Source organism: Halichoerus grypus, chromosome 5 (genome assembly GCF_964656455.1).
Source record: "Halichoerus grypus chromosome 5, mHalGry1.hap1.1, whole genome shotgun sequence".
Taxonomy (NCBI): domain Eukaryota; kingdom Metazoa; phylum Chordata; class Mammalia; order Carnivora; family Phocidae; genus Halichoerus; species Halichoerus grypus.
Window position 1 is genome coordinate 161,038,562 of NC_135716.1, and position 14,050 is coordinate 161,052,611.

The 14,050-nt window shown below is 36.4% G+C and overlaps 1 protein-coding gene across 7 annotated transcripts in view; it reads left to right on the forward strand.

Moving 5' to 3' along the window:
- ZMYM6 (zinc finger MYM-type containing 6) overlaps positions 1 to 14,050 on the forward strand; it is a 43,163-nt gene that overhangs the window by 7,891 nt on the left and 21,222 nt on the right. For 6 of the 7 annotated variants that reach the window (XM_036065294.2, XM_036065297.2, XM_036065298.2 and 3 more), the window contains 9 exons: positions 2,895 to 2,979; positions 3,606 to 3,855; positions 6,868 to 7,042; positions 7,141 to 7,332; positions 9,799 to 9,949; positions 10,361 to 10,476; positions 11,302 to 11,592; positions 11,763 to 11,913; positions 12,828 to 13,000. In XM_036065294.2, the coding sequence (XP_035921187.1) occupies positions 2,895 to 2,979; positions 3,606 to 3,855; positions 6,868 to 7,042; positions 7,141 to 7,332; positions 9,799 to 9,949; positions 10,361 to 10,476; positions 11,302 to 11,592; positions 11,763 to 11,913; positions 12,828 to 13,000 (1,584 nt within the window). Of the gene's footprint in view, positions 1 to 2,894; positions 2,980 to 3,605; positions 3,856 to 6,867; positions 7,043 to 7,140; positions 7,333 to 9,798; positions 9,950 to 10,360; positions 10,477 to 11,301; positions 11,593 to 11,762; positions 11,914 to 12,827; positions 13,001 to 14,050 lie in introns of those variants that run through there. The other variant, XR_013448277.1, reaches the window with a different exon arrangement.

Sequence of the window (14,050 nt, forward strand, 5' to 3'; positions counted from 1 at the left end):
TAATAAATAAATAATAAATAAATAATAAATTAAAAAAAAAAGTTTCAGTTGAAGCAGTAGCCTGACAGCATTGGGTTCAGGAGGGAATCAGTAAGGAAGGAGAGAAATAATGAGGTGCTTTTTCTCTGGCTGGTTGGAAGGAGAGAGAAGAGGGTAGTAGTTCCTTAGGAAATAGGTTACTCATAAATTGAGAGGAAAAAACCAACATGGAGGTGGTGAGAGGCTGAAGATACATGTCGGTGGCATGGAGTGCTGAAAGAAGGGGGAGGGAGAGGGATCCCAAACGCAAGCACTGTTTTTAGTCATGGTTAAGAAGATTGCTTTTTCCTGTAAGATAGGAGGAGAGTTTGTTGATCAATTTGTAGGCATGGTGGAGGGAGGGAATCAGGGTGTTGAGGGAGTTCTTAGTTGTTTCTTTTTTTTCTTGGTACAATTGAAACATCAGGGAGCAGGAAATTTGTAGGGTTGATTTATTAGTGGTGAAGGTTTGGAACAGTTTGTGAATCAAAAGGGACATTTAACAGGCATATTAGAAAAATATCAGAGATTGAGTTGATGATAAGGCAAAGTAACTTTATATTGATTCTTTTTGGTAAATTGAAGGAGGGTATAGATACTTTTAACTTCCTCTTTGCAAGTTCCAATAAATAAACATTGTTACTCAAGTATAATGTTGAAGACCATCCACTTGGATTCATTCAACGAATATTTATTTAATGCCATAATTATGAAAATAATAAAAGCTAGAATTTTTGTAAGTCATGCTTAACTTTTGGTTTATCTTTGAGGTATCATGCTACAAACTGCATTTGTATTAAATCATTTATCCCCCCATAATGGCCCTAAGGATTAGATAATATATTTTATAGATAAGGAAATTGGAACTAGAAGAGATTAAATAACTTGTTTGAGCCAAGATCACATCTGTGTCTGCCTGCTGTCAGAACCCATAACCTTCTCTGTTAGGTTATGTTGACTGTGCTGAGATGGGAAAACAGATATGGTCCCTGTCCTTAATGGGCATGGTCCTTTCAGTCTTGTGCGTATGGGGGAAAGAAGAAGGGTGTTAGACATAACAAATTATCACCCAAATAAATAGGAAATGATGTATTGTGACAGGTGCTATGAGTGAAAGGAAATGGGAGACTATAGCAGGGGAACTTCTTTTTCAGTGGGGGCCAGGGTTTAAATTCATTGTAGTAATTTTTTATTATCTTATCTTTCTTTATCTTATTTTATTTTTTTAAAGATTTTATTTATTTGTCAGAGAGAGAGAGAGAGAGCACAAGCAGGGGGAGCAGCAGACAGAGGGAGAAGCAGGTTCCCGGCTAAGCAAGGAGCCCAATGTGGGACTCTATCCCAGGACCCTGGGATCATGACCTGAGCTGAAGGCAGATGCTTAACTGCCTGAGCCACCCAGACATCCCCATTATAGTAATTTTTAAAAAAGATTTGTTTATTAATGAGAGAGAGAGACAGTGCATGTGGGAGGTGGGGAGTGAGAAGAGGGGCGGGGGGAAAGGGAGAGAGTCCTAAGCAGACTTCCTACTGAGTGCAACCCAATGCGGGGCTTGATATCATGACCCTGAGATCAGGACCTGAGCCGAAACCAACAGTCGGTGCTTAACCGACTGCGCCACCCAGGCGCCCCTATAGTAATTTTTTTAATATTGTTTTTATACATCTGTGAGGGAGGTAGCACGGGTTTTAGAACAGAGAGACCTGGGTTTGATTCCCATCTGTGCACTTAATGTCTCTGTGACCTTGGACAAACTGCTGAACCATCTATCTCTAAGGTTCACTTTTCTCGTCTATAAAGAAGATATCGTTGTTCCTGCCTGATTGGCAGCAGCTCATTTGGTGCCATAATGTACACTATGGGAAGTGGTAAATTAATGCAGTGGTACCTAGTCTTTGTGGCATGTAATAGTCCAAAGCAATTTCAAAAGTAACTTTGGGAGCTGACCTGTCATTTATTTTGCTAAGTATAGGGGTATTAAAAATACAACTAGTGTTTATTATCACCATTGTTTCAGAAAAGAAGACTACTTTTTTAACTTTTTATTTTGAAATATGTATTTAAAAAAATTTTTTTAAAGATTTTATTTATTTATTTGATAGAGAGAGATATAGCGAGAGAGGGAACAGAAGCAGGGGGAGTGGGAAAGGTAGAAGCAGGCCTCCCGCTGAGCAGGGAGCCCGATGTGGGGCTCGATCCCAGGACCCTGGGATCATGACCTGAGCCGAAGGCAGACGCTTAATGACTGAGCCACCCAGGCGCCCCTGAAATATGTATTTTAACACCAAAAAAAAAAAAAAAAAGTAGGATGGTTGTGATCTCAGAATAAAGAACAGTCTTTTTCAAAATACATATATGTATTTTTAAAATTTTGTTTTATGATTCTATTTTATCTTAAAGCATTTTAAAGAATGTATAATTAGGGTAAATCTGATTTAGGCTGTGATGATTTTATGTATAATGAACAGATTGCATTGAAACTCTTGTGTCTTTTCTGCCATTAACAGATATGACAGTTTGTAAGTGTGTTGGCTAAAATTACTAATTGGATCCAATCTCTATATCATTCAGATTTAATTTTATTTTTTGTTTCCTTATAAACACAGCCTAAAAAAAGGGTAGTGCTCAACATTGAAATAGCTATGTATGGCTCCTATGTATGAGATTACATTTGAAGAGTAGTTACAACTGAAAGGTCCTTTTTGTAAAGATTAAATCTAGTCTGACAATTTAGAAATTTTGACTTTTGAGGTATTTGTGAAGGTGATTATGATTAGAATGTAGAAGAGATATGACAGTATTATTTTTTGCTTGAATTTCTAGTTTATTTAGATACTAACACTGTGTTCATTTCTCTCTCTTTTTTTTCTTGAAGGAGTACGGACATGCCCCAAAGCCAAAAACTCAAGAAAGTGAACTGAAAATCAGTGCTGTGTTTTCAGTCGGTGACAGTCCTCTTGGTAAGAAATAGAACTGTGTAAGTTAATTATGATTAATATTGTTATATTCTGGCTAGTAGAATTGAGGGAAAGTGCCTCCTCATGTAAGTTTTTTTTCCCTTAAGATAAAGCAGTACTTTTTGAACTGGGTAGCTGGTCTTGACTAGCATTTTAAAAAGTGGAATAGAGGGGCGCTTGGCTGCTCAGTTGGTGGAATGTGTGACCCTGATCCTCAGGGTTGTGAGTTTGAGCCCCATGTTGGGTGTAGAGATTACTTAAACAAAATCTTAATAAAAATAAAAATAAAAAAATATATATATATGTATGAAGAAATAAAAAGTGGGAATAGAATTAAGATTATATTAAAGTGTTATGCATGTAAAGAAACATGATTTCATGAAACTACTGTTTCAATTATTAAATTTTACACACATACAAAAATATATGTCTTCTGAGTTATAATGTGAAATATAGTTCTTACTATGGGTTATGGTTAAAAAAGTTTGAAAACCCCTGTTTTAGAGTATTTATTGCCTCATTAATATTGGATTTCAAGACTGAGAATTTGTCCTAAAAAATGGAGAATGTATATTTGTTTGTGTCGATACTGAAACTGTTTCCCCCCCTCCCTTATTTTGTATTTATAGCCCAACAGTTGACCCCAGGCTTTCAGTTTTCTCTTGCATCATCTGGCCCAAACATATTGCTTCCTTCGGTTCCAGCCATAGCTATTCAGGTTTTTTGTTCTGGTTGTAAAAAAATGCTTTATAAAGGCCAAACTGCATATCATAAGACAGGATCTACTCAGCTTTTCTGCTCCACGCGGTGCATCACTGGATATTCTTCACCTGTCTGCGTACCACCTCTTCCCAAGAAAACCTGCACAAACTGTTCAAAGTATAAAATTTTTAATTACATCCCTTTTTACTTTTCTTTTTTAGTGTGTATATAGTTTAGCTCACATATGCTATTGTTAAAAAAAACCAAAAGAACCAAAGATGCGATTGCTACTTTAAATCTCTTTAGCATGTTTCTATGGAAATATTTAGCTGATTGAGAAATTTGCAAATTTTCAAGTTTTGTAACATTATATAAGAGACTTGGTGTTAAAAGTGTCATCTAAACCAGCTTTCTGTCTCTTTAAGCTTAAATTTTACTGTGAAAAGAAATAAACCAATTGTGGGAATTGTAGGACCACTCATTTATTCTGTAATTGTAGACAGCAACCATTCACAACTATTTATCTTGAAAGTTACTGAAGTATAGAATACAGTAACAGTAGTCTTATTATATAAGTTATTTAATTCTTTAGAAGATAAAAAACTCTAAATGGTTACAAAAGTAATGTGTTTATTTCTAAAACATCCTTGTAAGTTTTTGTTGGAGGTTATTTTTGCTTTACAGTCACACATAGGTGCAGAGAAAGGAAGAAATAGCAACAAAGCCACATAAACTTCTTTCTCTACGTTAGTATGTTTGAAAATTTGGCATGTTCTGCCTATTCCTGTGGTAGTGTAGTTCTAGGAACACATTGTATTGTCAGTAGTCATTAATGTAGAGTGAAAAAAGTTAAGAGCTTGGTTTAGATCATGGCTCTAATCCCTTACTAGCTATATGACGTTGGGTCTAGATTTTTAACTTTCCTAAGCCTCCATTTCTTTGTTAGTAAATAGTATCTACTTACTCAGATTTTAATGAAACAGTGTTAGCCCAGGGCTTGGCACATAGCAAATGCTTAGTAAGTGGGATCCTATTATTTTTAATAATAAAATTATTATTATGTATATTAACATAGAATTTATAGGCTCCTATTTTTTCTTTGGAGATAGATGACAGTTTCTTTATCTGCCTGGGTGTTGGCCTTACGTATCTAAAAGTAGATCCTGTTAAAATGGAAATCTCCAACTAAAAAGAAAGGAATTTAAAAATATTTTACATAAATATTCAAATTAATATTGTTCTAAAATGTCCTTCTAATACCTTACTTAAACTCTTCTATACATTCTCATGAAACTGATTTGGAAGGGTAAATTTAGTTTTCTGTTTCTATATACTCTGTTTCAACATATCAGATATCAAAATGAATTAAATTTTAAAGAACAAAGCACAACTTATACATCCAAATGCATATTATTCTCTTAAAAATAGTCACTCTTGTCAGAGACATTTTACCACAGTGCTGCTCTTATTCAAAATTTTGTTTTGATCTCTTGATTTGGCATTGCATTCAGAGCCTATGAAACATTCCTTTAGACCAAGTTAGGTGACAAATCTATCTTTATACCATGGTTTTTGCAAAGTGCCAAAAGTTGCTTGATGCCTTTATCAGTTGACTATCGTAGACGAATTCAACTGAGTCATACTCTTAAACATGATATTTGACTATAACACTGAAAAGTTGTTCTTAGAGTTCTTGTAAATAAAAGAAATTAGAAGAATGTTGGAGCCATGTTTTTGGAAGATGTATGGTTTTTTTTAAGATAAATGTTAAGGTATAAGTTTCATTTGGATGCATAAGATTTAGAATACATTTATATTTATGTGCACAGATTTCCATTAAAAAATCATTCTCATTGGTTTACATATGTGTATATTATACCACTGGCAGATTCACATTGTTAAATAACATTCTTTATTGCTTTGTTTTTAGTAGAAAAATCACTTTTCAAAATTAATAACTTCATCCGTGTGTAAGCATATCCACTTGGTTTCCAAGATTCACTGTCCTATTTTTAAGGTTAGGTGAGTTTTGGAAAATCACAGTACTTTGTTGTTATTGTTATTCTTTGATAGTTTACCATGGAACAGTTCTGTATAATAAAGGCACAGGATGGGAGGCAGAATAGTGGAATGATTAACTCCATGGACTGTGGAATCACACTGCCTAGAGTTTGTATTCTGGCTTCACTGCTTACCAGCTGTGTGACCTTGACAAACTATTTAACCTTTCTGATTTGGTCTCCTCATCTGTAAAGGGGCAACTATAATAATACTACCTCACAGAATTTTTGTGATAATTAAGTTGGGTAATTTGAATAAAGAGAACAATGTCTGGTACATACTAATTACTCAGTACACATTACTATATATAATATTATTGCCATTATATTCTTTGTGGCCTCTACTAGTGCTTCTAATGACCATTTCCTTTAGTTTTTTACACTGATCAGAAAAATGGCAATACTTAGTCTTTGTTTTTACTGTCAGTGCTTATTACAGCAATGAGGTCTTACAAAATAACTTGAGTTTTACAGAACGGCTCGATTATTTGTGTTCTTTCTGTCTTATTCTTAATTCCATCTGTCCTCTGCTACTAAACCTTAATAGCTCTTTTATTTGTTCCCTTACTCTCTTCATTTATAGTTAAGTTTTATATATCATGCTAATTTTTTATATTAATCTTTGGTAGTTCATCTCTTTCCCAAATCTTGCATTTCAATTAAAAAAACCCAAAACATGTCATTCCTTGTCTCACTCATGTTTCTACTCTTGGCAGCTGCTGGCTAGTAAGAGGACAAGTGTTTTGTGGTCTGGAATTTTGGGATGGCTACTTGTTCCATTGGCTCCAGTGGATGAAACTTGGTTGGAGCTGGAAGCCTCACTGTTTTTGTCATGAACATCTAGCTGGATATATTTTAAATATAATTTGCCCTCAACACATCCATAAATTAGGTATCATAAACCCATGTTATACACAAAAAATTGAGAGTAATTACTTCAGTCATTGTCACTCAGCTAAGTAACAGAACTAGTCCTCAAACTCAGGGTTGCAGACGCCTTATCCCAGGCCAGCTGTTTTCTCCTATGCAGTAGCTGCCCTTAGTAAATGTAGTTATTTTAGCTCACAGTGTGTAAGAAATTACAGTTATGAAGTACACATTTCATTTTGCCTTTGTTATTTATTTTTAGAGACATTTTAAATCCAAAGGATGTGATCACAACCCGATTTGAAAATTCTTCTCCTAGCAAAGATTTCTGCAGCCAATCATGTCTTTCTTCTTACGAGCTAAAGAAAAAACCTGTTGTCACCATATATACCAATAGCATTTCAACCAAGTGCAGTATGTGTCAGAAGAATGCTGACGTAAGTCACGTTGTACCTTTTTTGGGATTCTGCTCAAAGATCTGAGATTTTTGATTGGCTTTGCTGATTTTGGATGTGTATGTGTTTTTATTTCCTAGATTCGATTTGAAGTTAAGTATCAAAATGTGGTGCATGGTCTTTGTAGTGATGCCTGTTTTTCAAAATTTCACTCCGCCAACAACCTCACCATGAACTGTTGCGAGAACTGTGGAAGCTACTGCTATAGTAGCTCTGGCCCGTGCCAGTCCCAGAAGGTTTTTAGTTCAACAAGTGTCACAGCGTATAAGCAGGTATGAAGATCTGTCTGTCACACATAGTTAGGCTCGCTCCTTCCAGGGTGGCCCTGCAGGGATGAAATGCAAAATAAACAAGATCAGTTGATTTTGGTGTATGAGTTCCCTTGCAGAAAAGTAGGATAGATTCTGGTGGTGTAAGTGTTGATTGTGGTAGTGAGATGATACAGGTGGTCAGGAATTCACAAATGGAATTTCATGTTTTGCGAGGAGTCTGAAATATTTTGTGATATAGTGATAAGTGAAGATAGCCCCATATAAATAAACTATGACCAGTTATAGATGATAAAAATCAGTGGATCTAAAGCATATCTTTTTCCTTTTAGAAAATATATTTTCTGGGGCACCTGGGTGGCTCAGTTGGTTAAGCGTCTGCCTTTGGCTCAGGTCATGATCTTAGGGTTCTGGGATCGAGCCCCACATCAGGCTCCCTGCTCGGCAGGGAATCTGCTTCTCCCTCTCCCTTGGCCTGTCTCCCCAACTTGTGCACATACTCTGTCTCTCTGAAATAAGTAAAATCTTTTTTTTTTTTAAGATTTTACTTACTTATTTGAGAGAGAATGAGAGAGAGCGAGCACATGAGAGGGGGGAGGGTCAGAGGCCCTTCTTTTTTTAATTTAAATTCAATTCATTAACATATAGTGTATTATAGTTTCAGAGGTAGAGTTCAGTGATTTATCAGTCTTATATAATACCCAGTGCTCATTACATCAGGTTCCCTCCTTAATGTCCATCACCCAGTTACCCCATTCCCCTAACCACCTCCCCTCCAGCAACCCTCAAGTTTCTTTCTTTTTTTTTTTTTTTAAGATTTTATTTATTTGACCAGAGATACAGCGAGAGAGGGAACACAAGCAGGGGGAGTGGGAGAGGGAGAAGCAGGCTTCCCACAGAGCAGGGAGCCAGATGCAGGGCTCGATCCCAGGACTCTGGGATCATGACCTGAGCTGAAGGCAGATGCTTAACAACTGAGTCACCCAAGCGCCCCAACCCTCAGTTTGTTTCTTATGATTAAGAGTCTCTTATGTTTGTTTCCCTCTCTGATTTTGTCTTGTTTTATTTTTCCCTCCCTTCCCCTGTGATCCTCTGTTTTGTTTCTTAACTTCCATGTATGAGTGAGATTATATAATAATTGTCTTTCTCCGATTGACTTATTTCACTTAGCATAATACTCTCTAGGTCCATCCATGTCGTTGCAAATAGCAAGATTTCTTTTTTTTTTTTTAATTTTATTTATTTATTTGACAGAGAGAGAGATAGCGAGAGCAGGAACATGAGCAGGGGGAGTGGGAGAGGGAGAAGCAGGCTTTCCACCGAGTCAGGAGCCCGATGTGGGACTTGATCCCAGGACCTTGGGATCATGACCTGAGCCGAAGGCAGACGCTTAATGACTGAGCCACCCAGGTGCCCCAAGATTTCATTTTGATGGCTGAGTAGTATTCCATTATATATATATATATATATATACACACACACACACACACACACACACACACCACATCTTCTTTATCCATTCATCTGTCAGTGGACATCTGGGCTCTTTCCATAGTTTGGCTGTTGTGAACATTGCTGCTATAAACATTGGGGTGCAGGTGCCCCTTCGGATAACTACATTTGTATCTTTGGGGTAAATACCTACCCCATATAACTTCTCATTTAGAGACTTTATGTTGTGTCAGTGACAGTATAGGGTAGTGGTTAGTCTGGAACTTTGGAGTGAGATGAAATGTTTGATCTCCCACTTTTCTGTTTATTTGTTAATTGAATTAAAATTAATTTAAACTTTTTGTTAATATAATTTCTTAAAGTATCTCACTATGTTGTTGAAAGGATTCTTTGATACAGTATATAAGTTATTTAGCATAGGGCCTAGCTCATGGCAAGCACCGAATAAATAATAATATTGGTAATTTATGTAAATGGTAGCCATTATTATTATTGTTTCTTAAAACATGAGTAAAGTTACAGGCAGATTTTATTGTGAACTCAGCTTGAAAAACAGGTAGTTCTGTAAGATCTCTTAATATACATTGAACATCATCTCTGTTTCCTCCTGCTAAAGAGTCTTACTGGTTAAGTAACCTTAAAGGTGGTAGATGATCTTCTAGATTGATGTCCAAGATCTGGTGAGGATGGCCCTTTGGTTCATGGATTACCTGGTCATCCTTGATTATTTGTACTGAAAAAAGTGCATTACAAATACCAAATTAATTACCTTTAATGTGTTTTGTTGTTAATATACATGAGTAGTTACTAATTTTCTTCAGTTTCATTTTATTATTGTCTGAAAGAACTTATTTTTCCCACATCCCAACTTTGAGAAAAATCTATAGAGTGGCCTCATAATCATGCTCAAATATTTCGGCCAAAGGCAGTCTTTGTAGGTAGGTTTTCTTTTTTCTTTTCTTATACAACTTATATGTTTGTGCTAGGTATCTAAATGTTATTTTATTTTCTTGATAGAATTCAGCCCAAACTCCTCCATATGCCTTGGGGAAATCATTGAGGCCCTCAGCTGAAATGATTGAGACTACCAATGACTCAGGAAAAACTGAGCTTTTCTGCTCTATTAATTGCTTATCTGCTTACAGAGTTAAGACAGTTATTTCTTCAGGTAATGTTTAAATTCGATAAATTTATAGATTTAGTAACTATTCAGTGTAGCTGCTTTTCTTTCATTTTGTTACAAACCAAATTTATCTATGTGGTTAAACTGAGACCCAAGATTTAGTTTCCGAGAACTCATTTTTAAGTGAAAATAGTTTTTCACTGATTTTCTTGGTTGAGGTATTTATTTTGTAGTTTCTATGTGAAAAGAAAGACCAAAAAAAAAAAAATCACTTGTAAGTTCTAAATTTTTGTGTAAGTAGGACTTCACTGCGATTAGTTGCAGTTAGCACAGATTATTGTAAAGTTGCTTGATTTTAGTTTTGTATATTACTATTTTTTAATCCTTCTAATACACTTTTGGATCATTTGTTCATCTATGTAGCTTATTCATTGGTTTTTATTTTTTCTTACCAAGGTGTCCAGGTTTCATGTCATAGTTGTAAAACCTCAGCAATCCCTCAGTATCACCTAGCCATGTCCAATGGAACCATATACAGCTTCTGCAGCTCCAGTTGTGTGGTGGCTTTCCAGGTATGATCTAAGGTAGTATTTTATCCCTGAGGTTCTTTTAGGCATTGGTCTATGGCAATATGTTAACTGCTGAAGGTCTATATTTACAAAAGATTAAATTTAAGTTAGAAAGAAAAAAATTCTGTGCAACTCTGGTCCCCGAAGTCATTTCTGCAAAATGTCTCAGCCAGGTATTGAGCCTCAGTGCCGTCTTCCCTATTCAGGGTCCCTACATAAACTACCCTTCCCTCCCACTTTTGCCTTTGGTTCTCTCCCTTTCAAAAGGATGGAAACTTAAGATATGGTTCAGATAAGTCCTCATGTGTCCCTTCCTCTCATCCTGGGCCAAATGTAATGACTCCTGGCATGAAATTGTAAGCCTCCATTTACTTGTCCCATTTGTTCCTCACTCTCTGAGACAGATGGAGAAAGTAGAGTTTAGTGACCCTCTGGGATGGCAAGATGCCTGATAAAATGTCCCTGGCACCAGGGCAAAAGAGACCACTGGTGGCCACCATGCTCTTCATGGCCATCAGAGGCTAGTTGGTGATGGGTGTGCCAGTGGAGGGGTATTTTGAGGGAAAGAAGAGGTCTGCTTTAGTTTATTGGAGCCCTGTATTAGAAGTGTCTGGGAAGCCCTAATTCCAGTCCTTAACCTTATAATGTTGCATTTCTCAGTCCTTCTATTCTGGAAGTGTGCCATTTAAACTCTTCCTGTGAAGTACTTTATAAAGTGTTAAGGAAATATTTGTGGGGGCATTAATTTATTAAAACAAGAAAACAAAAATTACCCAAGTCATGTTACTTCTCAGTTGCTAAATCTTTGCCTTATATGTGTTCTTCCAGAATGTATTTAACAAGCCCAAAGGAACAAACTCTTCCGCGGCACCGCCATCTCAGGGCCAAGTGGTTGTAAGCCCCCCGTCTGGGTCAGCAGTGTCAGCTACGGGAGGTAACGCCTCTGCCGGTTCCGGTTCCGGTCCCACCGGCTCCATCAGCAGCTCTGCCTCTGCCACAGCCGCTTTCCAGCCTCTTGCTGCCCCATCCCAAGTTGCTGTAGCTCAGACACTTGTTAAACTCAAGTGTCAACACTGTAGCCATCTGTTTGCCACAAAACCAGAACTCCTTTTCTACAAGGTAAAGAGAAATCATGAAAGGGATGGAATATAAATGTATCCATCAGAAGCATTTGTCTTTTCATCTTCGACAGTCACTTAATTTGCTTTGAAATGAGGAGAATGATTTCTTAAAGATAAAGCAACTGTTTAATTAGGTCTTAATGACTATTTTTTTTTTTCTCTCTGCAGGGTAAAATGTTTCTGTTTTGTGGCAAGACTTGCTCTGATGAATACAAAAAGAAACATAAAGTTATGGCAATGTGTGACTACTGTAAATTGCAGAAAATTATAAAGGAGACTGTCCGATTCTCAGGGGTTGATAAGCCATTCTGTAGTGAAGGTAAAGAAAGCAAGCCAGTTCAGTTTTATCCACAGAGCATGTTGTTGTTATAAAGTAATTCACGCTGAGTTGAGCCATTAATCTATAATTTTCAAGTAATTTTGTTTTATGAGGTATAATTTGAGGATTTTTCTTGAGTTGATGCTTAATTCACTGTTTTTATACTTAAGTCACTTTAAAGTTTATACTTCTAAATGTTAACAATAATCTCAATAAAGAAAAACTTGAAAAAAATTTTTTTAAAGATTTATTTATTTTAGAGAAAGCACACGGCAGGGAGGGGCAGAGGAAAAGAGAGTCTTAAGCAGACTGCACTCTGGGCACAGAGCCTGATGTGGGTCTCGATTCCATGACCCTGAGAGCACGACCTGAGCTGAAACCAAGAGTTGGATGCTCAACTGACTGCGCCACCCAGGCGCCCTGAAAAAGATTTTAAATATTGTAATATATTTGTGATCATGATTGGCTTGTGGTGATGTTTTAAATTACAGTAATCTTAAATAAATTGCTTTAAAGCTCAAAAAAGACTTTTGAAAGATAATTAGGTCAATGATATTAGTATAGAGTGTAAAAAATCTCTTCATAAGTTTAGCAATGACTTGAGAGATCTTTCTGTTCTTGCACCCACTTGTAAAGAGGGTACTTAAGCAATTACTGCTTCTTGGCTTAAGAAACTTTTATATCTCTGATGTTTCTGAATATAGATGGCCTAATATTTAGAGTATACGTAAAAGGTGATACGAGTTTGTTTTGTGAATATAGAGACTATCCTTGCTCCTATCCTAGAAGCAAATAATTGTGTCAAGTATGTAGAAATTAGCTTAGCTGGTACCTGAGACTGTGGAAACTCATTTTATCTCCTTCAGGTTAATATAAGTTTGATGTTTCTTCCTTTCATCCCTTCTGGTTCTCAGTTTGCAAATTCCTCTCTGCCCGTGACTTTGGAGAACGATGGGGAAATTACTGTAAGATGTGCAGTTATTGCTCACAGACATCCCCTAATTTGGTAGAAAATCGACTGGAGGGCAAGTTAGAAGAGTTTTGTTGTGAAGATTGCATGTCCAAATTTACAGTTTTGTTTTATCAGGTAAATGTAACATACCTTTTTGGCTTTCTGAAGTTAGTAGAAATTATTTTCTTAAAATATGTTTGGATCATGTGAAGTAAAATTTACTGTTTAGAACTGGGTTAAAATAAATTATGGGCTCCTAAAGCAAAATTCAACTGAATATAAATATGAAATTTTGGGGGTAAAGAGTATAGGATTTCTGGAGACTTTGTTGTTGTTTGGACATATATTCCTTTTATTTTTATATTTTGCTTTCTCTCTCTTTTTTTTTTTTTTTTAGATTTTATTTATTTATTTGAGAGAGAGAGAATGAGAGACAGAGAGTGTGAGAGGGAGGAGGATCAGAGGGAGAAGCAGACTCCCTGCTGAGCAGGGAGCCCGATGCGAGACTCGATCCCGGGACTCTAGGATCATGACCTGAGCCGAAGGCAGTCGCTTAACCGACTGAGCCACCCAGGCGCCCTATTTTGCTTTCTCTTGAGGCATATTGACCTTATTTATAACTGAGTTCTCTTAAGTTAGAACCTTACGTAGTTATGTTGTGTTAAGTGGCTCTCTCATTCAGAAGGTTGCTGTGATGAATTAGAAGTCAGACCTTGTTCTCACTTAATAAGTCAAATGACTATGACTGACATCCTTACCCACTACCTTTTAAAAAAATTACTTTTTTGAAAGGCTAACTGTGAAAGCTACAATTAATTGAACCACTAATACACACCTAGTGTTTCATAAGTGTTGTTTTATTTAATCCTCACTATGATCCTTGGAGGTAGGTATATTACTACCAGTTTATAAATAAGGTAAAAGAGCAAGATCCAAGGAAGATACGTAATATAACCTTCAAGAAGCTGGTAGGTGATAGCTAGACAGCACCTATAATACTTGAGTGAAACCATCTGGTTTTTTTGCCTACCTACCCCCTAAAATATAATCTTCTTCATGGAGAAGTATGTCTTTATCACAACTATATGACCAGGAAACTATCTCAGTGCTCAAGACAAAGGATACCTGATTAAATATTTTTTGAATGAATCAGTGTCTTTACAACTCCAAAGTCCATATTCTTTC